This window comes from Dermacentor albipictus, chromosome 5, assembly GCF_038994185.2.
Source record: "Dermacentor albipictus isolate Rhodes 1998 colony chromosome 5, USDA_Dalb.pri_finalv2, whole genome shotgun sequence".
NCBI classification, from domain to species: Eukaryota; Metazoa; Arthropoda; class Arachnida; order Ixodida; family Ixodidae; genus Dermacentor; species Dermacentor albipictus.
In genome coordinates, this window is record NC_091825.1 from 24,995,705 (window position 1) to 25,022,164 (window position 26,460).

The window sequence follows — 26,460 nt, forward strand, 5'->3', positions numbered from 1 at the left end:
GTTGTTCGGCAGTGCTGCTGCGACCGCGAAGAAATGTCGGCTACGAGGTTCGACTTTTCGCCATTGTCGCCTCTGTCGTAGCCGAAGTGTCGCCTAGCGACAGTGATGAGCACGACAGGGAAAGGGACACCACGGGCGATCCAGGCCCGACAGTGGCTGAAGCTGTGCGTTACGTCAGCCTTGTTAATGCAATCGTCACGACGAGAACAGCACCCCGCAATGAAAAAGGCGCCCTGTGACATCTGCAGTGCTACTGTGTTCATTCACAGAGAATATGAAATGCCAATGAGGAATCTGCCATGCGAGTGTTTGCTGGGAAGAGGGGGCTGGCTAAAAAGCTGGCTCACAGCTTAAGTTTGAGGCAGCGGTTGTCGCTGTTAGGCCGCTGCGGCATCAAAGGAAAATAACACTTTTGTCAGCGAAGTGAATAAATACTGCATGTTTTTTCCCCTTTCATCGCGCTCTCTCCGAGTTCCATTTTTGACAGATAAGTGGCGATCTTCTTCGGTTAAGCAGTACTACTGTTTAGTAAGTACTTTTCTTGAGCTCAGGCCAACTATGGTATAACGAGGTTTCACTGTAGTTAGGTGATATGCAATCTAGGTAATTTTTTATTTCCAAGTTCACAATTATTTTTGATAAATAAAATAGCTCTATAAAAACTTTGTGAACTTTAGCCTGTGTGGTGGACCTTTCAGAATAAGTACATATTTCTGAAAAATAGCTATTAGAATAATAAATTACTATAACGATCCGTAATAAACTACTTAATAGCAATATGACACTGTCATACCTTCCTTTCTAGATGAGATATTTGAAATCTGTTTGCACTTTTGAAATCTCCATTCAATGATGCACCCGTATGCCAAATTTCATCGAGGTAAGTTGACAAATTGAAATAAACATTTTAGGTCTGTTGTCTCACTATTGAGGCTCCTCGCAACTCTTTCCCGTGGAACATTGTACTGTAGAACCTCGTTGATACGCTCTCGTTACGTACATTTTCTCAGCGCGAACGTTCGCAATCGAGAACACCAAAAGTGACCCAGTGGAGTTACACTCATTTTTTTACGGACCCACACGTTCCCGGAAAGCAAGATTTTTCAGCAGCAATGTTCAGTACGTCGCTAAACTGCGATTGTATGATACGTTTTCGGGTCACTATATTCCACGTAAACAAGAAAATGCGTGAGCGGTCGAGAACACTACAGTCGAACCTCGATATATCGAACAGCGCGGTGATCGCAAAACAGTTCGATATAGCCAGAATTCGATATATAAAATCACGTAAGAAACGCGTCAAAAACTAGCACAAATCAATCAATGAACCAATCCTGGCGCAATAGATACTCGCATGAAGCTTCAAACAAAGTATTTATTTCGTTCGCTGAAAGTACTGAAGCAGCGTAGCCTGCTTCATATTGGCAACCGCGTGCTTGACCACGGCGTCCTCAACATAGTCCAAACGGTCCACAAGAGACGGTCCAGTGCCTTCTATTGCGCCGCAGTAGCGGCGTACAACGGCCAAAGCAGCTACAGCCTCAGTTGCAGTCGGGAGCGGGGCAACATCAGCGCTTGCTGGATCAGCCTCGGCAGCGTCTTCGTTTGGCCGCTCAGCAGTCACTTCTGCCGCGATCTCCACGTCTGTTGACTCCGCCACTGTTCCGGTGCTGTCGTCACCGCCAACGAAGTCCTCAATGCACATGCTGTGTGGCTCAGCACCGACAAAGCGCTCCAACTGGCTTCACGGCCGCCTCGATCACGCGCGCACGGCGGGGGCGCGGGCACGCGTGATTGAGGTGGCCGGGCTGGCTTACGGCCGGGGAGCGCGCGCTTTAGAGAAGCGCCCGAAGCGCGCGCTCCCCTCGAAACCGGCCGTGGCTGGCTCCAAGCCGCCGCGTGTGTACGCCGCTACGTTCAAATGGCGCCCTCGGCGCAACCGATGTGGGAGCTGTCGTGCCAGTTCGTGCTGGAACGCCCATCGCGCCGCCGCTATCTTTGAGAGTGTTGCGGGAAAGCTCGCCTCCTGTCAACAGAGCGCACTTGGTCTGGGGCGGCGGAGTTCGATATATCCATTTTACATCCGGCCCCGTTCGAAATAAAAAATTAAAAATGCATGCGATTTTCCACGTGATATAGAAAGTGTTCGATATACGCAATAATTCGATATATCCGTGTTCGATATATCAAGGTTTGACTGTATATGGTTACTTGCCGCAGCAGCTTCACCGCAATACTCGCCCGCCCGTCTCACACGAAAACACCGGTGTGCACTGTTTCTCATTTCGGTACCAGCAGACCTTCTCCGGGGTGGTCGCACACGGTATTCAAAGCTATTACCGCCAATCCTATTGCGATAAACATGTTCGCCCATATGTTTCACAGCGCATGGTGCCATCAGAAGTGTAGCACAAGCTTTTAACAGGCAATAACAGAAACGCGCCGCCGTTCCCGACTGCAGATTGAGGTTGTATATGTTTTCTGGCTGCTAGATAACACGGGAACAAGAAAAGGCATGATTGAAAACGGTATATAGCCGCCCGTCTCACGTGAAAATGACAGTGCAGTATTCCGGTACCAGCAAATCTCTGTCTGGGTCATCGCACGCCACATTTGCAGCTATCACCGCCAAACCTATTGCGATAGGCATCTTCACCTATCTGTTTTACAGTGCATGGTGCGTAGTGTCATTGGTAGCGTGCTGCATGCTTTTAGTAGGCGATAATCCACATGCACTGCCGTTCAATGCTGCAGGTGCGGCGATGTGGGCATCTCGTTTCGCTTTGGAGGCATCCGGCGTTGCCCACCAGCTCGATTTCGTTTCGGTTTCCTGTCACCCTCTTAAAACACCACGCAACAGGAAAACAACAAAATGTGTCTCGGGCTGCCGTAGTACCACCAGCTCCATGCACGTCGGCGTCTCGTGCCATAACAATCTGCGCGATGCTCTGGATTTAGTCAGTATGTCATTTCTCGAGTTTTCTTTTTTTTCCCCAAAAACATATGAACATATCTATTGTATTATAGACAAATTTTCTGCTGCCTGGGTAACAGGACATTTTTGCATGCTCCCAAGAGAGTAGAATAATCCGGATTCCACAGTAGCGCTTAACCCTTCATTTATGGGCAAAAGTTAACCCACAATAAACCAATTCTTGCACTGTCTGTCTCTGGTGGCTGCTACAATATGTGAGCATGAGGACGAGCGAAGGAGTGAGCCTGCTTACTTCTCGCCTTTCTCTTTCTCCTCTTCATCCAGGTACGAGTACTCGCGCCAGGAGTCAAAGCTGTACCTGCGCACAAGCAAATGACGTAGCGATGATTTGCACCACAGATCATAATGGCCTCCATTCTGTTAAACAGCACCTATAAACAGCGCAACACAGGACACAGCAAAATAACCACAGTGTTCAAATGCTCACAGAAGTGATTTTTTTTTCTCTTTAAATGCGTGCACAGAAGTGAATGAAAAGGTTTAATTACTGCTCCATGAAGAAAACATTTTTAATGCGAAGTATTCTTTGCAACTTCAGGCACTTTCAATCCATCCATCCATCCATCCATCCATCCATCCATCCATCCATCCATCCATCCATCCATCCATCCATCCATCCATCAATCAATCAATCAATCAATCAATCAATCAATCCATCCATCAAGCAATTCATCAATCAATCCATCCATCCATCCATCCATCCATCAATCAATCAATCAATCAATCAATCAATCCGTCAATCAATCCGTCCGTCCGTCAATCCGTCCGTCCATCCATCCGTCCATCCATCCACCCATCCATCCATCCATCCATTCATCCATCCATCCACACTGCCGTTATGGCAGTGCCCACCAACTTGAGCCGCTGGGTAAAGGCATGCGTTGGCAATGCCGTTGCGGTAGCAGCATCGCTGCATTTGAGCTTTGTCATTTGACCCTCACCCCTGATGCTTGCGTACTACCTGCACTTCAGCGATGTGGTGCCCATAAAAAAGATCCGGGCACCTCGGCTGTAGAACATCGGGTGGTGGTTGCCTCCGCATGAACCGCGATTCAAATGCAAATTTCCCGCGAGTGTTGATTTCCAATCGCTGGACAGCAATGTGCCGCCTCCTCATTCCTCTCCAAGCTCATCTGGCACTTTCGAGGCCTTTCCCATATTTATTGGGCTATTTAATCAAGCACCGAGGCCTGCTCCTTTGTGCTGCTCATGAAGTCTTAGTACAACAACACTGTGCCAAACTCCAGCAGGGCAGCATCATTACAGCGAGTTGCGTTGATGAACCTGGCTTTTGACGATAATAAGGAAGCACTTTGAGGGCTACAGCTTCATTGAAAAGGGCATCAACTTGAACTCTGCTTTGCTCAGGGGCTCGAGGATGGCGTACTACTGGGTGCACAGGAAGGGGAACGTGTTTGCAATGATCGAGAAGCTAGGCAGGCCTACGCCCTTTCTAGCCCTCAACATGTCCAGCTCCACAAGGAGTGCCAGCTCAAAGTCGTCGAAAAAGTCAAAGAGCTGGTCAAAGCGCACCGTCACACAGGGTTGACACCATAGCCCACCTACCTGCAAAATGCTTCGCATAACTTCAGATTTTTCCCAGTACGTGGGATTTGCATAACTTCATTTAGGTACAGTCAATAAGTACTACTTATTTAAGCAAAGAAGGCAAAACACAAGAAATTTTTTTTCCCTCTGAGGGCTTGTTGTCACTTCATGCTACCTTTTGCTGCCAGATGTAGAACTTCTGCGCATATATACAAGATGTAAGGCAAGTCAGGCGCTGAGAACTAAAAAATTTCTTTTTGTTCCCCTGTACTGATGAGCTGTCATACACAACTCAAAAGCCTGCATGATGTGGGCTTTTTCTTTTCTTTTTTTGTGCCGCTGGGGCACTTTTTGGGTAAATTTATGGCTGTGTCTGTACAATTAGGAGAATTGGTAAGAATTTGGGAATCACCCAGACAAATACGGAAAGTTAGCAGGTCTGCCATTGCATCCGTTGTGCCCAATCATGGGCAGTGAACCATGTCGAGTAGACTGTGGGAGGCTTTTTTTATCCATCCCTTCCTCATCAAGGGACAAAAATTTTTGCTTGTTGTGGAATACAGTGAAACCTAAATAAAACGAACCTCGATTTAACAACATTTGCAATTCTTAACGAAGTATCTTCATTTCCTGATCTTAGTTGCATTGAAAACTGCATACTTCTTGTCGCTATTTAATAAAGTCGTTTCATCACATGGTTTTGATTTAACGAAGTTTTCGGCCATTTCAAGCATGTACTTGGAGCCTGTATGACTCCAGCAAAAATTTATAAATATGTCAGCTGAAGCAAAAGTTACTTCAAGCGCCCTTCTACACAAAAAGTTTGAGCGGCAATACTGATTTCAAAGCCCACGCGTCGGTATGTGGTAGGCAGGAAACACCGCAGCGCCATTTGTCATGGTTGTAAACAACTTGCGGAGGCTGCAGGGCATGCAGCAGCTTGTAGTGCTCCGAGAAACATGAGCTGACAATTCCTTGTGTGCAAGGGGGATGGGGGAGGGAGTGAATGCGCGGCGACGAGATCGAGCACGTACTGGGAGAAGAGAAAGGGGGGCTTCTCCTCCTAGTGCATGCGTCTCCTCCTCTTCTGCATCCGTGAGTGGGCCACATGCCCTATCTTCGAGGTGATCTCTCCATGGCAAATACAAAGTCTGAGCCAAAATACTTGGTGCCTTCATGCGAATTTTGTTGTTCCCATCCGTCTAGTGTTCATGGTAGCGTAGTCTCAAGTTTCCGAGACACGGTGCAAAGTGCTCCCTCGCGTTGAGACTGAGTTTGTGGTCATCGAGTGAGATCTGTTAATGTTTGCCTGAGCGCGCCACATGACTCCAATAAAACTACTACCCTTACTTCATGTAGTTCTCTCTGTGATATTGCCATCAATGCTCCATTTGCTATTGCCATCAATGATCCACCTTTCTGACAAGACTGTCACTTACCTTTTAGTTTCCCTTTTTTTTTTTGCTGGGGATGAATAACTGTATTTTTTTTACACCTTTGTCTTTAATTTGTGGGTGCTGGCTGCAAGCACTAAGTGTGGTCAGCTATGGTGTTCGAGATTTACGGTGACGCGCGACGCAGCACACGCAAATCTGGGGCGCCGTGAACCACGTTGATGCGTTGCTCTCGATACGTGCTGCCACTCATATCTGTACTGTTATGGCTTCGCCTTCTCAGAAACTGTTTATAAGTGCTTACTAAAAAGATAGGTACTATCCACCAGGAATGGTCTGGGAATTTGTGAAGTTGTTTGTTATGCAGAAACTTTAAAACCTAGATTTGATGAAATTCACAATTTAATGAAGTTTTTCACTGCAAGATCAACTTCATGATATCAAGGTTCCATTTCATTATTCTCACTTCCCCAAGGGGATTGCACTTTGAAATTCAACTGCTACTGTAGTTGTAGAGGTACTGAAGAGCCTATTTGCTCAACGTGCAATCTTTCAAGTTGCGAGATTCGAAAATGGCCCTCCAGTTTTCTCTCATGACCTCACAAACGTTGCCGAAAGCTACGGTGACCCTCATGACCACTTCACCCAAGAAACACTTAACTCAGTCAAATGGATAGTCTGAAACAATGGTCCAAACAGCGAAGGACCTGCTTGGAAAAGCAAGCGACCTACATCTGGCACTACTTAGCTATTGAGGCATCCCGGGTGTGATGGGTTTCACACCCACATAGCTCCAGGAAATGGAAAGACGACTCAGAACTTGAGTTCCAATGAGGGAATAGGTGCTGCAACTCGCATGGCCTGCCACAGACATCGTGGTCATGAGTGCACACATTAAGCTAATGGAACAGGATCATAATCAGTGCCATTGCACTGTATAGAAGCTCGACAACAAGTGCGGGTTTCATGACAGAGGAAAAGCCACAAACCACTGTTATGCTGTAGAGACAGATTACGCAGTCCTGCAGTATAACTGCCATAACCTGATCTCACAGTGCAAGCTTAAGGTGGACCCATCATTGCCAACAGCCTCAGCATAGGGTACATCCACTTCCCCCCCCCTGTCCCCCCCTCAGGCAACTGCATAGGACACACCTTGTGCTCAGAAACCTGCACCAACCCCAGAAATGGAAGGTGGTTCTGACTTCAAAGACAACAGTGTAGCATAGACTCAGAGCAGTTTGTATGCTCCATAGGCTTAAGTAAGCCACTAAGACATGGGGTTCCTCCCAGGCAAAATCTTCCATCTGACAAAATGTTCACACCAGCTGTTTTGGCATACTTTTAACACTGTTGCTGCTCTATGCCTCAGCAAAAAGGCAAAAAAAAATAGCAATAAGAATGAATGAAATTTAAGTGTCGGCATGTTACAAATGCATACAATCCAAGCGCACGCGATGCAGTCAATGGCTGAGCATCACCCGCTTTTGGAACAGAAGCTTCTGCTAGCTACGAGTACTCATTTTGACTGATACAGGAATGAGTTCCTACAACATGTTATCTGTGTTGCAGCATGCAGCGAAAATACAAAACTCTTTAGCTTCATTAATCAGAAAAAGTCAGTAATGAGGATATAAAAAAACTAGCTTTTGTGTGGTGGTGCACACTTACAGACTCGACACTGAAGTACTGACATCTAAAACTGGTTAAATTTTCTTCCCCAGCTAAGGGAAGGTCCAAGCCCTCTAAACACTAGAAAAACTATTTGTAAATGCCATAGAGCTTTAAAGCTAATATTTCAACTATAATACCTGTTTCTACAGCCAGTTTTGATTTCAGTACCCAGGAGATTAATACATCATGACATCACGATACCCTTGCTTGCTCTGTTTCAGCGACGAATGCAGCTGCTGCACATATGCTTAGCCAGAAGAAATAAATAAAAAATGAATGCAACTGCTGAAAATGTGTCCATTTTCTGAAGCCAGGGACACAGTTAGAACCAGACTCACCAAAAGTGGTAGAAACGATCCACTTCATCACGGCTGGCATTCTCGTCACCTAGCGGAGGCACATCACGCTTGGTTGACCACCTGCAGAGGGCCAACACAGCTTCTTAAATACCTGTTGCAAGTAAGAGCGTGCTACACAATTACCGTTGTTTTATGACATTCTCGTATCTTAAAGGGCCCCTCACCATGCTCCATAGCAAATTTTGGATATACGCTGGATGTTGTTACGTGTCCTCTAGGGTGCGTTCTGCTGCAAAAAATTTTCAAATCGGCTCATTAATAGCTGAGATAAAAACACAGTCAGTACGCGCGATAACGAAGTACTGCAACAATGAAATTCTCGCGACAATGAAACATTTTTGTATCCCAGGTGCACGCCCATAGGATTCAATGCGTTTCGCACCCCTCGGCAACGAAATGTAGCTGTACTGCAATCCCAAATCGACGAAATTTGCCGGTGCGTAACTCCGCATATTGTGTAAGGCTAGCAGGCTCCAAAATGTGCTCAAATGCTATTGTTTTGCGCTAAAATTGTGTAAAATGCTACCACATTACACTTTTGTTGGCGCTGCCATTTTTGTTCACAAAAACAACCAAGCGCAGGAAGCGATCAGTGCGCTGGAAACACGTCATGGCCGCCATCTTGTTTGTTGATTGCCCGTTTGAAGCGGCACCATGAGCGGCACGCACGTTGCCACCGACATCTGACGACAGTGTTTGCATGCCTAGAAGGCGAGATCGTAGATCGTTGTTCAAAACGCGCATTCAGTTTGCGTTCCCTGTGGCTGACGACTTGGCGAGGCCTAGGCCAATTGCGTGAGGCAAAATTTAACGCAAACTGGACGAGTGTTTCGAAGAACAATCCCCGATCATGGCAGTGCATTGCGTAATGTGTGCCTCGGTGAGAAAAATGCAGCAAAAACAAAGAAATCCACGTCCCACCTACATGGAATTGTTATGGCGCTTGAGATGGCAGTCGCAGCATATGGAGTGTCACGCATCGAGCCATGATTGAGCGAGCATCCGGGGATACACATACCCTGCTTCAAGAACGCTGGTTTTGGTGCCACCCGACAGGCATAGCATGTGGATTCGGCACCGGACGTAGATTTGCGCAACAGGGCCATTATTTCGGTCATTTGCCTTCGCGTACACGAGATACGATGACTTTTGCAATTGGCACCATACTCGTCGGCACCTACAGGCAACAGCGTACGCTGGAAAAATGCTGCTGCATGCACTGTTGGTCTGTGTCCAGTGCCGAGTTATGCAAAATCTCGCAAAGTGATCGCATTTCTGAAAGCAGTTGACCGAGAATACTGCGCTACGGCAGTACTGCCACTGCTGGTCGACACATGCGGCACACTTTGTACTGTTGGCAATGCGGTTCTATATCCTCAAGCAAAGCTTGCCAAAGTAGCTAACAGAATTTGGACAGTAAAGTGTTGTTCTGCGATGCATTACCTATCTGTGCTGTCTCTTTTCACAACAACGAAATTCCTGTGAAAGCGAATTTTTTCGCATTCCCTGCCGATTTCGTTATTGTGAAGTTCAACTATATTTCAATACTGCAAACCCATCATTTCAGGAGGCAAGCTCCACTGCCAAGCGAGACACTCCCTCTACTTGCCCCGTCTAGCCTCCACAAGTGAAATTCCTTCCCTGCGTTCTCCCATACTGGACCTCGAGGATCGCGTAACGCATACATCATGGGTCCCGCCTTAATTTTCTTTCTCCTCGCTTTTCTGCGGTGCGGCGCACTTCCGCTGACGCCGTCGCGAGCATGCTGTTGTGAGTGTCTCGTTTCATGCAGCGCATGACATTGCGCGCTGTGCATAAGGACACCTGACTAGCGGTATAAGCAAGTGCTACAAGAATACTGAGGCAGACACAAGCGGATCACAGAGCACGATCGCGCGCTGGAACACGGTAGAAAATGGCAGTTTCACTACCTGCACATGCGACTGCACGACCGTGGGAACAAGCAGACGAAACAGAAGTAGATTTCTCTTGTTGAGGCGCAAAGTAAAACGAAAACATTCGGTTTGTGTGTTTTATTATTTTTCTAAGGTTTAATTCATCTATTCAAGCAAGATTTTGTCGCGATGCAGAACAGGACGTGCAAGCAAGAGATCATGCCGAAGAAGTATTGTTACTGGGGCACTTCGGCTGCCATGTTCTAGGGTCAGGTGGTGGCTTCAGCATTTGCCTTGCATAGACAACAGCGGTCGCTGTGTGAGGCCTGACACGATGATCAACAGCCAAAGTGCCACAATGACTGATCACCCACCTCCGGTGCCGCAGACTCTGGCTTCTGTCGTGTTGTCCCAGCCAAGAGATCGAGTGACCTTCAATGGCATCGATGGTACGGATGTTAAAGACTGGATTTCCTGGTATCAGCGTGTAAGTGAAAATAATTGGCGGGACTCAATGCTAATGCTAGCAAATGTGATATTCTAACTCCGAAACACAGTGCTGGCATGGTAGGAGATTAACGAACACGACATAATGAGTTGGGACGTCTGCAAGCAAAAGCTTCTAGACCTCTTTGGAAAGCCCTTTGGCCGTCAGTTGGCAGCGAAGAAGGAGCTGTCGACCCAAGTTCAAACTTCCACAGAATCTTAGGTGGCATATATTTAACATGTCCTCGCGCTCTGTTGTAAAGCTGACAAAGACATGACCGAAACCGACAAGATAGGCCACACCATGAAGGGCATAGCAGACGACGCATTCAACCTGCTTATATGCAAGAACTATAACTCGGTGGACGCAATCATCAAAGAGTGCCACAATTTCAAACTGATAAAGATAATGCAGCAGTTGAACAGGCTACCAATTACAGCTTCGACGTCTTCGTGTAAAGAACAGCCACGTGGACTTCCTCTGTCTGGAGAAGAAATTTTGATGCGGTTATTTCGCTGCGAGCTCAAAGCCGTGTTTCCCACCGTTCCTCGTCTGCATTGCCCAGACAACACGTTTTGTATCGCTTATGTAGGTCGTTGTCAGACAACAGATAGCAAATTTAGGCCTCTTGTCTCTCTGCCCCATTAGTGATGCCGCTGTCAGCCAGGACCAGCACAGCCCAACCACTGCTTCGCCATTTTCAGCGGTTTCAACTGACCATTGTAATTCGCCTGACTGGAGAACGCCGGACGATAGGCTGATTTGTCTCAACTGCTTGCGTGTTAGACATATCACTCATCACTGCTGCAGTCGTTGGTCATCGCCCCCTACGTGGAGCTTCCCGTCTGACCGTCCAGATTAAGGTGCTCCCCATTTCTCTGTGCTTCCTTCTTCTACGAATACCGACAGCGTACCTACAACCTTCTGAACTAGCCGGTCACCATCGCCCCTAAGTCGTTGGTCTCGTTTGCTGCACGCCCACCGCTCTTCTTTCCCCGCGTTCGTGCCACAGGAAAACAAGTCGGTGCAGCTCCTGGAGGTGACGCTGTATCAATGACCTGGCCTGCAACCCCTCTGATCACATTGCCTACCCTTGGAAGTGTATTAGACGTTGAAGTGGATGGCGTCCCAGTCAAGTACCTCGTTGGCACCGGTGCACAGATGTCTGTAATGATTGCCACCCTTCGCAAAAGACTCAGAAAGGTCTTCACACCTGCTGTACTGAGCACAGTACGCGTTGTCGACAGCAGTACGCCGCCGATTGTCAGCATGTGTACAGAGTAACGATTGCCGGCTATCAAACCACCATCTTATTTATTGTGTTAGAGCGCTGTCTGGATGACCTTATTTTGGGGCTAGACTTTCTTTCAAACTTTTCAAGTCCATTGACGAAAAGTAGCATGCGTTTTGCAACCTATCCAAGTAATCATCAATACGTGGCAGTGGATAAACGTCCTTCTTTGTGACCTGATTGAGCTTCCAATAGTCGATGCAAAAGTGCAGGCTATCGTCCTTTTTTTTTTCACAAAAATTACAGGTGATGCCCAAGGACTATTAGATGGTCGAATAACGCTATCTTCCAGCATAGTCTTCACTTGTTTTTGTATTGCTTTGCGTTACTTTAGGGCCACACGATAAGGGTTTTGTCGAATGGGTCTGGCGTCGACATCAGTAATGATGCGGTGTTTGGTAAGTGGCGTTTAACCAACTCTTGACGCAGATGAGAAACAGCCCTGGTACTGATTGACGAGTTCAAGAAGATGGTTTGGCTCAACGGCCGGTAATGTTGGATTAACATCTACAATAGGCGCAGCTGTGTGGATGGTAGAGGCCGGCTCCTGCATTAAGTGGCAGTCTTGTATTTTTGTTACTGCGTCAAAATAAGCGACAGCAGTGCCTCTAATGATGTGTCAACGCTCGTTACTAAAATTCGTCAGCAAGAGCACGGCGCTTCCATCGATTACATCGATAAGTGCTCTGGCAATGGAGATGCCGCAATTCAGTGCTAGCCGTTCAGTCACTGAACACACATTCAGTGACTCCAGTCCCATTCCACAGGCTGTCACAGTGCACAGGTACGAGAGAGCAACTCCGTGGCAAAAGTATGACGTCATACGCAGCAATACGAAAGCAAGGTTGTTGTTGCTTCTCATGGGTGACATTGTCGGAGCTTGTGGCAAACATGACGCTTCTGTCACGGATGTTAATCACGGCACCGTCCTCACGCAGGAAATTCATGCCCAATATAAGTTCTTTACAACACTCAGTAAGGATGATGAGGGTGGCGACGAAGGTTGAACCGGCAATTAAGAGTTGGGCTGTGCATTTCCCGACAGGTGTTACAACTGACCTCGGGCGGTTCTTATGTTGGGCCCATGCCATGGTGTCTTCACCTTCCTTACTTTGTCGGGGAGCTGTAAGCGTACGACTGAAAGATGGGAGCCATTGTCAACAAGAGCGGCCTACTTGGAGGCAGTCAATGCGAACGATGAGGTCGGCGTTGACGACGTCAGTTACGTCTTTCATAGTTGCATTCATCGTATTCGGCGTTGTATTCAGCGTCTTCTTCGTCATCAGAGTCTTCATTTCGTCGTTTGTCGATAATGGGGGATGTGGAGAAGCTAAAGTACTAGCTACCTCACCCCTGGAGGTCGCTGCGGCTAATTTTCCCGTCGAGGGCTACAGGATCTGCCCCTAGTGATGTTGGTTAAACTGTGACGAGACGGCGAATTGTAGCATGCAAGAGATGGAGAAGGAGAACGTGGTCGTAGTGTCGTCGTATCTTGCGGCTGAATGTTCACAGGAGCGTCATTGTAGGGGCGTCAACCGTCATGCAGAGCATGGGCATAGTTGGCAGGAAAGCTTGAGTACTGAGTGGCACGATAGTTCTTCCATTTGTGGCAAATTTGATAGACGTGTCCAACTTTGCCACGATGGTAGCACACTGGTCGATGGTCGACGATGCGCCACAAATCGTTTTTCCGAAGCTGATAGTTCAGCGGCAATTCTCCATGGAGCCAAGGAGTGGTGTGCGCATCTCGAAGATACGGCATTATTTGTGCTGGCATGACCGGCGGGGTCAGTAGAGTCGACGAGGGTGACGATGTCGACTCTGTTTGTAGCATAAAGGATGTTCTAGTTGTGGGTGTCAACGGCGTCAAAGTTGTGTTGATTGGACGGCGAACAGCCTCTGTATAAGTAAGGTGCCGCAGCACATTACCACAGTCTGGAAATGAAAAAGCTTGCCGGACTTCTTACCGGAGCACATTAGCTACAAAACCTAACGCTGGCTCCGGTTCCGTAGGTGCAACAACAAATCCGAGCTGCCGAAGCACTTCTTGCACAACCTGTTGGACAACTTCACACAGAGGCCTGTTGTTACTCACTCACAGCCAGTACGGAAGTGTTCGCCGCCAAGTTACTCAGGTCATGCTGGCAGTATCGTTACTGTAAGGCCCGTTCAATGGCTGTAGCCTCTTTTGTGAACTCCACCACTGTTGTGAGTGGATCTCTCACCAGGCCAGCAAACAGTTGCTCTTTCACTCCTCGAAAGAGATACCACAGCTTTCTTTCCTCTGGCATGTCGGGGTCTGCCCTACAGAAAAGATGGGCCATGTCTTCTGAGGACATAGCAACGCTCTCATTGGGTTTTTGAATGCGGATTTTAAAGAGACGCTGTGCATTTTCCCTCCTGTCGATGCTTGTAAAGGTATCCAGCAGCTGTGCATGGAAGTCGTCCCACGTGGCAAAGCTCCTCTCGGTTGACAAACCATGTACGAGCATTGTCCTTCAGATCTTGGATGCTATTGAACTGGTCTAGCCAATCTTGGACGTCTTCAAAGGCATCACCATAAAAGCTCACCAGAACCATAGGATTCTGCAGTGTTACTTGTGATAAGGCTACGATGGGCATGACAGTTGTAGGAGACAAACGATTCCTCGAGGTTTCTTGCAGGGGACTGGACTCGGGAGCTAGGCTTAGCAGGCGACAAGTGGACCGATCAATGTTTCGATGTGCGATGGCGATTCCAGACTCGATCGTCAGCTCTGCGAAGGGGTGCTAAACATGAAGAATACGCCGCACCACCACCAGTGTAACGACATGGGATCGACGAGAATGCGGAGCAGCGCCACCAAGAAAAACACTTTATCAGTCGTCAAAGAAAATCAATGACTTCTTCAATGCGTACTATCAATTGGTGGAGCGTGCTGGTTCCGTTTTTCCATCTGGAACTTCGTACCCAGACTTCACCCCCCGTCTTGGCCAAGCCTGCCAACGTGCCTCAGCAAGGTGCTACCACACCACCGGTGGTCACCTGCGCCAGAGTACCAAGACAGTGAGACCCTGTCATTTTCAACGGCACCGACGAGCACGTCAAGGACTGGTTCACTTCGTATGAGCGGGCAAGTGCCCACAATAAATGGGATGATGGTGACAAACTCAGCAACGTCAACTTTTACCTGGCGGGCGAGGCACAGCTGTGGTACCCACAACCACGAAGCTAATATTGCCAACTGGTAGTCCTTTAAAACGACCTTCGCGGAATTCTTCGGCTGACCTGCTGTTTGCAAGCTCAGCGCAGAACAGCGCCTATGCGGTCGCACCCAGCAATCCGGCGAAAAATTTATGTCCTACATTGAGGATATTGTCGACCCCTGCCATCGCATCAACACTGATATGTCCAAATCTGATAAAATCCAGAACATCATGAAGGGGATTGAGGATGACGCCTTCCAAATGCTCATTGCCAAAAATCCCCAAACTGTCACAGACGTTCAGTACTATCAGAGCTATGATGAGTTGCGGAAACAGCGCACTTCTACGCGCCTCCAGAGCTCTGACACGGCCAACATCTCAGCATTAACTGTTGGTGCTGCTGCTATTGACACCTAAATGTTAATGCAGCAAATTCAGCAGTTTATCCGGGAAGAAGTGGCACAATTGTCCCTTGTTCCCCACGTCCCGGAGCCCGCACAGGCGCTTGCTCCCACATTTCGACAAGCCATAGAGGAGCGAATTTCTGAGGCAATACCAACTTCCTACCAGCATCTGCCTGTTTCTGCTCCTCTGACTTATGCTGAAGTTGCACGCAGGCAGTCACCAGCAATGCTGCTTGGCATGAATCCTGGTCGACCTGCAAATGACTTCTACGCTGTGCGTGCGCCTGTCCGCCCAAACCCAGCACCCTTTCGCCATCCCGCACCACCATCCCCTAATCCTTGGCACAGCCCAGTCAACACGCCCATCTGCTACTTCTGTTGCCTACCTGGCCATGTCGCTCGTTTCTGTCATCGTCGTGACTTCCGTACTTGTGTGGGCGAAGAAAATCGGGGCTACTTAAATCCTGAGCCACCGTACCTGATCTCCTCCCACACAACGATGGACACCTGCTCACTGAATTGACGTGGCTATGGCACACATGGTTCACCCTCACAACGTCCCTGTTCAGTTTTCTCTATGCTTTGTCGCCCCCCACCCGTTCAAGCGGAAAACTAGCCATCCCTGTTCTGGAGGCAAGAACTGTGCTCGTGTCGACAACTTCAAGGCCAAGATTTCTACCTGCGAACGAAACAACCGTGAATATCGAAGGTGTTTCCGTGTAAGCACTCGTCGATAATGGAGCCGCTGTTGTCTGTTAGTGGAGAAATATGCCGCAAGTTAAAAAAGATCACGATTTCGCTTTCTGACATCTCTTTGCATACTGCAACCGCGCACCACCTTCAACCTTCAGTGGCATGTACAGCTCGCCTTGTCATTCAGGACATATTGTACACAGTCAAAGTTGTCGTTTTTTCATCATGTTCGCACAACATTATTTTGGGTTGGGACTTTCTTGCTACTAACCATGCTGTTGTTGACTGTGCGTGTGCCAAACTTGAGTTGTCGCCGATGTGTGACGCCTCCTCTGACAAGCCACCTTCCTCTCGAGTGGTCGTCGCCGCGGACACTGACATAGCTCCTTTGTCTTCTGTTCTTGTACCACTTTCTTGCAGCTATTTGTTCTCCCTCTTCCACCGCCCTGTTTGCGCCCTCCGAAGCCTCCACATCTCGCAAAAACTTCCTCCTCCCTTTTGCAGTTTTCACAGTTGAAAACTCTTGCAGCGCCATTTATGTCACGAATTGTTTTTCTTCCACAGCCACCTTATTCAGTGGCAAATGTATAGGTCGGCTTGACGATATTGATTCCGTCTACTCTACACAACTGCCTGATGATACGTTAAGTCTTCTCGTCGACAGCCTTACTCCTGTGACCAGAGCCGATTAGTCCTCGTTAGAAGCCTTCCTTCCGTTAATTAACTCCGAACTCCCGCCTGCCCAGCGTACCCAACTCTTGGAGTTGCTCGGCTGCTTTCGGATGTCATTCGATCATAAGCAATGTTCCTTGGGCCGCACATCTGCCATCGTGCACCAAATGGACACCGGCACTCATGCACTTCTACGCCAACGTCCATACCGAGTTTCTTACGCTGAACGCCACGTCATTTATGAACAAGTCAACGAATTGCTTCATCATGGCATTATTCAGCCCTCACGCAGCCCTTGGGCCTCCCCAGTTGTGCTGGTGAAGAAAGAGGATGGTAGCATCAGATTTTGCATTGCTTACAGGCGCCTTAACAAGATCACGCGAAAAGGCGTCTATCCACTGCCCAGAATTGACAACGCTCTCGACTGCTTGCAAGGAGCAGAGTTCTTTCTCTCTTTGGACCTTCGATTTGGGTACTGGCAGCAGTGGCGTAGCCAGAAATTTTGTTCGGGGGGGGCTACGCCACTGGCCCAATATATATATATATATATATATATATATATATATATATTGGGCCAGTGTGTATATTGTGGCCAGTGCGTGTGTGTATATATATATATATATATATATATATATATATATATATAGCCTCCCCCTTAAGAGGAAGCTTTAGCTCGGGTGCTCCTATTTAAGTACATGTAGAAGCGGAATTCGTTTTTCCCTGCAACCACTTCACCAAATTTGAGGAGGTTTGTTGCATTTAAAAGGAATAATTTATTTCTAGTGACTACTGGCTTCGAATTTTTCATTTAGGTGGTCAATTATTTACTAAAAATTGGCCAAAATTGAAAATTTTCAGAAAATGAAACTATCAAGTTTAAAACTCCGTGACTCAACAATGAAAAATGATATCACAATTCTGTGAATTGCATCTAATAGTACATCTACAACGGAAAAAATAGATATGTTACACATAAATCTAAAAAAATTTAGTATTGCGGAAATACGGCTTTTGCAGAACCCTTGTACCCAACGGAACCAATTCACGTAAGATACAAATTGACACAGCAAACTTGTCCGCTTTGACTGTTATAATAAATGCCGTTTACAGAACTACAATATCTGTTCTTCATGCATAGCTATTAGCTTGTAAACGTCGTGCTTCTATTTTTTCAAACTTTCGAAATTTTCCAAAATATTTTAAACAAAATTCAGGCCCTAAATCAAAGTTCTGTTTCCAACAGACACTAGGATTTACCTGCAACCAATTTCAATAAAAGCAATTTGCAGGATTATCTCAGAAAAGCGTGTCTGCGTTTTACAAGTATTTGAATAGGCCGCGTCGGATCGGGCCCGAGCTAAAGCTTCCTCTTAAACAATTTGTCGAGGGATCAACTATATGAATAATAACTGCATTGTCATTGCCAAAGATGCTGCAAACGAATTCTTGAAAGCTACGCTCTGTAAATACAAGTAAAATATGTATTTTTTCATAAAATATTATACTCGTATGTGCCAAAAATTGTGCCCAACATAACTGACGTCAATGCTTCCATGTTGTTTGTGTATTTATTAAGTAAAGAAAATATCACACGAACATTAGAACTATATCAGTTCGAAACCAGGAAAGCAGTGCATACCGCTGATATGAAAAATTAAAAGGCAATGAGTTGAACAAGTTGAGGACAAATATGTTAATGAAACTTTGTCATTCAAGAACCGTGCTTACATTCTTGTATATATGCAATGGCCAGTGAAAAATCTCAATGACGCTGTCGTTTGTTGCAAGGTATTACGCAGGAGTAGCTGTCCCTTGTGTATCGTGAGTAATTGCACCGAAGTTATAGTCGCGACAGAGAGCAAGTATAAAAAGCAGGAGTTCTCCAAGATATATGAGTGCAAGTCAAATGAATGAGCCAACGACGGGCTACTTTATTTAGAAGTAGTCTTCATGAGAATTTAGACATTTGTCCTATTGACTAACGAGTTGCGTGATTCCCGTCTTATAAAACTCCTTGGGTTGCTGCTTCAAAAAGTCTGTATCTGGTTTCCTTGAGCTGTTTTTTCGGTTGCCCCAAAATGTAGAAGTCGCAAGGTGACAGATCTGAGCTGTATGGTGGATGTTGCAGCGTTTCCCACTTGAACTTTGCCAGTTTTGTATTAACCACATAAGCGACGTGGGGACAGGCATTGTCGTGGAACAAGATGACCCTACTCGTCAATTTTCCACGTTGTTCGTTCTTGGTTGCGACACGCTGCCGTTCTGGCGTTTCACAATATCGGAAACAATTGATAGCCTCTCAAGATTTAGCAAATTCTATCAGTAATGGACCCTGTCGATCGAAAAAAAAGTCAACAACACCTTTCCAGCGGAAATGACGGCCTTTACGTTCTTTGGGCGTGGTAAATTCGAATGTTTCCACTGTAAGCTTTGCCGTCGTGTTTCAGGCTCGTAGTAGTGGCACCAAGGTTCGTCCCCGATCACAGTTGCAAACAATAAGTCGTCATGCTCATTGTGATACCCGATCAGATGAGTCAAGGCAGCGCGAAACTTCTCCGTCTTCTCGCGATGGATAAAAATCTTGGGGATCCATCGCGCACCAAAGAGCCGATAACCGAGAAGCTCATGAATTATGGCGTGAACCGAACCGTGACTGATGTTCAGACGGTCTCTGCCAGTTCATCGATGCTTATCCTCCGTTCTTGTTTCAGCAGCTCATGGACCTTTGAAATTGTGTGGGGGTAATTGCACGATGGTTTTGGCCCGGTCTTGGAATGTTTTTGCAACGTCTTTTGAACCGTTTGCTCCAACGCTTCACAGTGGTCAATGAAATGCAGTGTTCAACGTACACGGCAGTCATATGGTGACTAATTTCTGTTTTGGAAACACCTTCAGCTGTCAAAAACTTCGCGACACCGAGCTGTTCAACTTTTGAAGTGTCCATTATGTGACGCAACCATATTGAACCCAGTGTATGAGAGCATTAAAGAACATTTATCTTCACACCTGCGTGTCACTTTTGTAAATGAGACATGCCGTTCTCCTACGCGCATGCCTCGCAGATAATGAACCGAACCATTATTGCGCGGTTAGGGTAGGCTCACTTTCATTTGAGGGGCCCTCGTACATTAGAAATGCAAAGATACAATGGGATATGCAAATGCGAAAATATGGCTTGATAAAGGACAACAAAGTGTCCCTGGAAACAAAGTTCACTGCATGTATACACAAAACATCGCAACAAGACATTTAAGTATACGTTATAAGTCTCCAATGAGTCTATGTATGTAAGAAGAAGTAACTGTATATAATGCGTCAAACAAGGCAAATAAACATGTTGCACAATCATAGATTCACAGAATCCTAAATTCCGCCCCCATTCCATCCATTCCCCCCGATGTATTGCGCGCGACGGAAGGCAGCGCGCTTGCTCCCCGCTTTTCTCCTTTGCGCACGCAAGACTGAGCCACCATCGTCGGCTCACCCATTCCACCTCCCCTCCTACGCTTTCACTCGCACATACAGCATGCAGCGCGTGGTCACGATGTTATCACCCTTGGACTTTATACGAAACATTAGGGCGATGGCAGGAATGCGCCTGGAGTGTCCATATAATTGCTTTCGCAACAATATAATAAACGTATCCGGCAACTGAAGCGTCCCGTCGTCCATTACTTTCCGCAAAAGAAGTATCAAAATCGAACTTTCACCATGCGACAATTCGCTGCGCCGCAACAATGTATTTTTTTTTTTCTGTGAGGCGGAGGCACCGAAATGAAAAAAAAAACGCATAGGAAAGTATGTTGGACAGAATCTAATGCCTACTTCGGGAACCTAATGGGGCTACGGAAGGAATACCGAAGAAAACATGAGACGCTTGGTCCACTGAGAACCATACGCATACTGCTCAATATCCTACAGCGGCGAAACAAGACTTTCCGGAAAGGTTCCGCTCAAGGAGTGTGGTGCAATCCTTCGAGTCCCCACAGTGAGGGCGGCGAGCGACCATTTTCTTTTCTCGTCTGCTAGCCAGAAAGCGTCCAAAACTCTGTCCGGTGATAATCCACTCGGCCAGAGCAAACCGAACGCGCACCGAAGTGCACCGCATGGTGGTCGGGGCCATACGAGAAAAACGTATGCGCTCTGGCTGGCTCTGGCAGCCCGCGGGTAGGGTAGCGAAAAAATAAAAAATGAAGAGGCTCAATGTGTCCTCGCGAATAAAAGTCAAAGTAAAAAAAATAAATAAGAACGTAGTTACTTTGGCTGGCTTTAGTGTCTTGACATGGATGTTCTGGCGTAGGTTTAAAAAAATGTTGACATTTTTAATGTGACATGACGGCACAAATGAACCACCCCAACGCTTCGTCTCATTGGACCTCGCTGCCTGCTTTGTCAACTCGTCTGCTAGTGTGTTGATTTGGCTTGTCTCGTTGTATGTTCCGATGTAAGACTTTAGAAAAGTCAATAGACCTTTGGCGTCAAATGTTTATAACAACATTAAACCCACAAAGTTTCGCAATTGAAAATCTAAAGCACAACTTTGGAAATGTCAATGCACCTTTCACATCAAGAGCTTATGAGATATATACCCATAAAGTTTCGCAATTGATATCCATGCGCTCCATAGATTCGGTGGCCTCAGTGAGATGCCGCGGCGAACCCGCTCACCATCAAAGCGCCCTTGAAACTTTGTGCTTGGATGGGACTGCTTGGCGTTATGTGACTCCCGGTGTATGGATAACAACATTAAACCCACAAAGTTTCGCAATTGAAAATCTAAAGCACAACTTTGGAAATGTCAATGCACCTTTCACATCAAGAGCTTATGAGATATATACCCATAAAGTTTCGCAATTGATATCCATGCGCTCCATAGATTCGGTGGCCTCAGTGAGATGCCGCGGCGAACCCGCTCACCATCAAAGCGCCCTTGAAACTTTGTGCTTGGATGGGACTGCTTGGCGTTATGTGACTCCCGGTGTATGGGCGTTGCCACGAAATCTAGCCCGAGTTTGCAATCTTCGCGGTTGAATGTCTTTTCGAGCGTCAAAAAGACATTCTAGACAAAATCCAGAGTGATTTCCGGCGCTGGGGGTCGCTTTGGTCGGCGGTGCATGGACAGCACGAAAAAATTTCGGGGGGGGGGGGGGGGGGCTGAAGCCCCATAAGCCCCCCCCCTGGCTACGCCCCTGACTGGCAGGTCCCTATGAACGAAGCTGACCCTCCCAAAACTGCGTTTGTAACCCCAGACAGCTTATATGAGTTTAATGTGACACTGTTCGGCCTTTGTAATGCGCCTGCCACCTTCAAACGTCTCATGGACAACATACTTAGAGGCCTCAAATGGCACACGTGTCTTTGTTGCCTGGACAACGTTGTAGTCTTTTCAAAGGACTTTGGCTCCCATCTGACTCGCCTTGCAAGCATCCTGACTTGCCTTTCACACGCTGGACTGCAGCTTAATTTGAAGAAGTGCCACTTTGCCGCCTGCCGGCTTACCATCTTAGGCCATGTTGTCAGCAAGGATGGCGTCCTTCTAGACCCTGCAAAGCTTCGCACCGTTGCCGAGTTCCCCAGGCTGTCTATGCTGAAAGAACTTCTGGCATTATAGGCCTGTGCATGTACTTTTGCCAATTCGTGCGTAATTTCACTTTTATAATTGCCCCCTCAACGCAGCCGCTTGCCAACTGCCAAGGCATCTCCACATGGTTTACCGCTTGTGAAGACGCGTTCGCCACATTACGGCATCTTTTGATATCCCCGCCTATCCTACGCCATTTCGACCAGAACGCTCCTACCAAAATCCACACGGGCGCAAGTGGAGTAGGCCTCGGCACTATTCTCGACCAGTGTAAGTCTGGCTTCGAAGAGTACATCATCTCTTACGCCAGCCGCACTCTCACCAAAGCAGAAAGAAACTATTAGGTCACTGAAAAAGAAAGTCAAGCAATCGTTTGGGCAACCACCAAATTTCGACCTTACATATATGACCGTCCATTTGACATTGTGACCAATCACCACGCCCTGTGCTGGTTTTTGTCATTAAAAGGCCCACCTGGCCGCCTAGCTCATTGAGCACTTCGTCTACAGGACTATGACATCCGTGCTGTCTACCGGTCAGGCCATAAGCATTCGGATGCTGACGCTCTTTCGCACTCAGCACTGCCTGATGAGCATGGTACTCCTGTCTCCAGCTACGATTCTTCATCTCTTACATTCGCTGGCATGCCAGCAGAGCAACGCAGGGATCCTTGGATAGCCTCTCTTCTGGAGTATTTATCTCAACCGTCACCTCGCACCACTGACCGCTCGCTTCGTCGCACTACTCGCTACTTTGCCATCCGTGAAGGGCTCCTGTACCGCCGCAACTGCCTACCTGATGCCCGTAAATGGTTGCTAGTGATTCCTCGCCATTTACGTTCCGACGTCTGTGCCTCTTCTTATGTGAATCCACAATGTGCCCATGCCGGTGTACTAAAGACGTATGCACGCCTAGAGCTTCGATACTACTGGCGAGGAATGTACCGCTTCGTTCAGTAGTACGTCCACTTGTGCTCCAAATGCCAATGCCGCAAGAGCCACAAAATAACAGGGCCGCTGCAACCATTGCCTTGTCCCTCCCGACCTTTCGACCGTATCGGCCCTGATTTGTACAGCCCTCTACCGTACACCTCAGATGGCAACTGCTAGATCATCGTCGCCGTGAACCACCTCACGCGCTACGCTGAAACTTCAGCACTCCCGGCGGCCACAGCATGTGAAGTCGGCTTGTTCAACCTTTGCAACCTTGTCCTTCGACACGGTGTGCCTCGCGAGATACTGAGTGACCGTGTTGTTCAATTCTATCCAAAGCTGTAGAAACCCTCCTTCGCGATTGCAATGTTGTCCATAGAACTACAAGTGCCTACTATCCACAAACCAATGGTACAACTGAACGCTTTAATCATACTCTCTGCGACGTGCTCGCCATGTACGTCTCCGCTGACCACACTAACTCGGACTGCATCCTTCCCTTTGTTACGTATGCTTACAATAGCCCCACTCAGTCTACTACGAGATTCTCTCCCTTCTTTTTTCTTTATGGTCGCGAACCTTCCACATTTATGGACACAATTCTTCTGTATCGCCCTGACGCTTCCGAATCTAGGACTCTATCTGAAGCTGCCATTTATGCCGAAGAATGTCGTGAGATCGCTCGCTCACTTACCGCGCAAGATCAAACCAACCAGAAACATGGCTGTGACGCAAGCTTGATTTTTGCATCATATTCACCTGGAACGCTGGCATGGCTTCTTGTTCTCTACTCCTGGCCTTCCTACAAAGTTGAGCTCAAAGTATGACGGCCCTTATCGGTTTCTACAACAGACGTCCCCAGTCAACTACATCATTGAGCCTATTCAGCCATCTACGGACCAACGGCATCCCAGACGCAAAGCTGTTCACGTCGACTGACTGAAGCTGCACTACGATCCACCAGTGCTGCCTGTTCCATAGGTCGCCAGGATGGCTCCTGTTTTGCCGGGGAGTGATTGTAGTGAGAAATACGGGCGACAGCAGAAGATGAAGACACAGAAGACGGTTGTTGTTGTTGCTGCTCGCGCTCGCCCCGCTCGGCCGTTGTCTCTTTCTGTGCATTCACATAAAACGCTGAGCGCATCTAGCCTTGAATGCATACTATCATGAGAGTTTTACTTCAAGTATACATTTAAGAAGTGACACGATGTTTGATGCAGATGATGTGATCACACACAAGACAATTCATCATGGAAAAAAAAAAGAAAAGAAAGAAAAGAACCTTGCATGAAAATTTCTTGCAATGACTACTGATACAGTGAAACCTCGTTAAACCGTAGTTGGCCGGAGCTCGGAAAAAGTATGAACTAAACGATAGTACTGTTTAACCGAAGTAGCATGAGATCGAACATTTACCTGTCAAAAAAGGAACTCGGAGAAAGTGCGATGAAAGGGAAAAAAAACATGCGGTATTTATTCACTTCGGGTGACAAAAATGTTATTTTCGTTTGATGCCACTACGGCCTAGCAGCGACAACAGCGGCCTCAAACCTGCGAGCCAGCCTTTCAGCCCGCACCCCTCTTCTCGGCAAACACTCGCATGGCAAATTCCTTGTTGGCATTACGTATTCTCAGCGCACGCATGCGGTAGCACTGCGGAAGTCGCGGGGTGCTGTTCTTGTCGCGACGATTGCATTCACGAGGCTGAGGTAACGCGCAGTTTCTGCCATTGTTGGGTCTGCCACTGTCAGGCCTGAATCGCCCGTGCTGTCGCTTTCCGTGTCGTCCTCATCACTGTCGCTAGCCGGCACTTCGGCAACAACAGAGGCAACGATGGCAAAAAGTTGAACCTCGTAGCCGACATCCCTTCGCGGTCGCAGCAGTGCTGCCGAGCAACTTCTTTGCATTCTAAGTGCCAGACACCGTAGTAAACAGCAGATCCCTGTCACGAGCCAGTGCCGACCTCTTCATGTCACATTCGATAGCCCGAACAATGTCTAATTTTTCTTCTATGCTGAGCAACCGGTGTCTTTTTTTATCCGAGTTTCGGCATGATGCAAGTGCTCGCATGCACAACGCCACAACGCACTCTAGCACGCCGCCGCAATGATGTTGATGTCGACGTGGCTTTGCTCGCGAATGCACAGGGTGCTTGGAGGCCGTTGTTCTGATCTCTGAGGCTTGTTGTTCTGCCGGGCCGCCCAATGGAGACGGCTCACCGCTATGTTTGCGCGACGAAAAGTGGAAACACCACGTGTAAACCGATACGTATGCAATAAGCTGGTACGGTTTATTGCGGGTACAAAACACGTTATGTTCATTGGCCGCTGAGTCGGGGATTTCACTTTTACTTTTAAAACGAAACTACTGTTTAAGTGGGTACCGTTTAACGAGGTTTTACCGTATACTCGTCAGCAATTAATGCACATCAAAAATTAGGTACACACGAGTCCTTTCACTATTCTTGTATTGAAATGTGGCTTTCGTGTTCAAGAATTGAACATCACGCTCAGCAGCCACCCCAGAACGTAGCATGCACAAGCCATCTTTGACAGCAAGCTGTGCTGTCTCACCTTGCATTTGCATCGAAGACTGGCCGAAATGTGGCAAAGAAATTGTTCCGTGCCTCTGCACAATTGGTTGGGATGTCATCGTCAAATTCAGGGTCCACGCTGTCGTAGGAACGTCGCCGCACGGGGTTGCCCAGTATTTCGTATGCTGCAAGAGAGCCAACATGCAAGAAGAATCAGGAACTCTGGTAGGCTGGCAAAGTGAAGCAATTCTTTAGGGATGTTTACAGATGTGTGCAGGGATGGCATAAGGTGAGTTAACTGTTTTCAATTCCACTGAGGCTTATTTCATTAAATCTTTGTTAACTCCAAGCTGTAAAAACAGGAAAAATTTTGAGATAAGCAGAGTACCGAGATAAGTGAATTCATGAAAATATAAGCCTCTGGCCGTCGACAGACTACATAGAATTTTTCAAAATCGGTGCCAGTAGCTGCTAACTTTCACCCAAAAGTTCAACCTACCAGGATCAATATTTTTGGCAGATCACATTTGTGAGATATTGTGTGACTTGGCCCCCAACATGTTGAGTATCTACGGACATTAGCAATCCTTGCACAGAGCCAAGCAAACGCTGTTACACAAAGACACCGACGTGTCCAAAGCCTAGTCACGTATATCGTGAAAGCTGCTCTAATGTCAATGATTTGGGCAGCTTATACAATGTCATGCTCGCGCCTTTCTTGCAGAAGTATTCACTAAATCCACAGTCAAGCATCACAACTAACGTGGCCTAGCACACAGATCCACAAACATAGAAATGCACACGCGAGCATGCACA

General features: G+C 47.3%; 1 protein-coding gene across 1 annotated transcript in view; it reads right to left on the reverse strand.

The window, feature by feature from the left end:
* LOC135898298 (dnaJ homolog subfamily C member 2) overlaps positions 1–26,460 on the reverse strand; it is a 139,531-nt gene that overhangs the window by 86,538 nt on the left and 26,533 nt on the right. The window contains exons 5-7 of the mRNA XM_065427170.1: positions 25,685–25,829; positions 7,950–8,030; positions 3,228–3,293 (exon numbers count right to left, since the gene is read on the reverse strand). Of these exons, the coding sequence (XP_065283242.1) occupies positions 3,228–3,293; positions 7,950–8,030; positions 25,685–25,829 (292 nt within the window). The remainder of the gene's footprint in view (positions 1–3,227; positions 3,294–7,949; positions 8,031–25,684; positions 25,830–26,460) is intronic.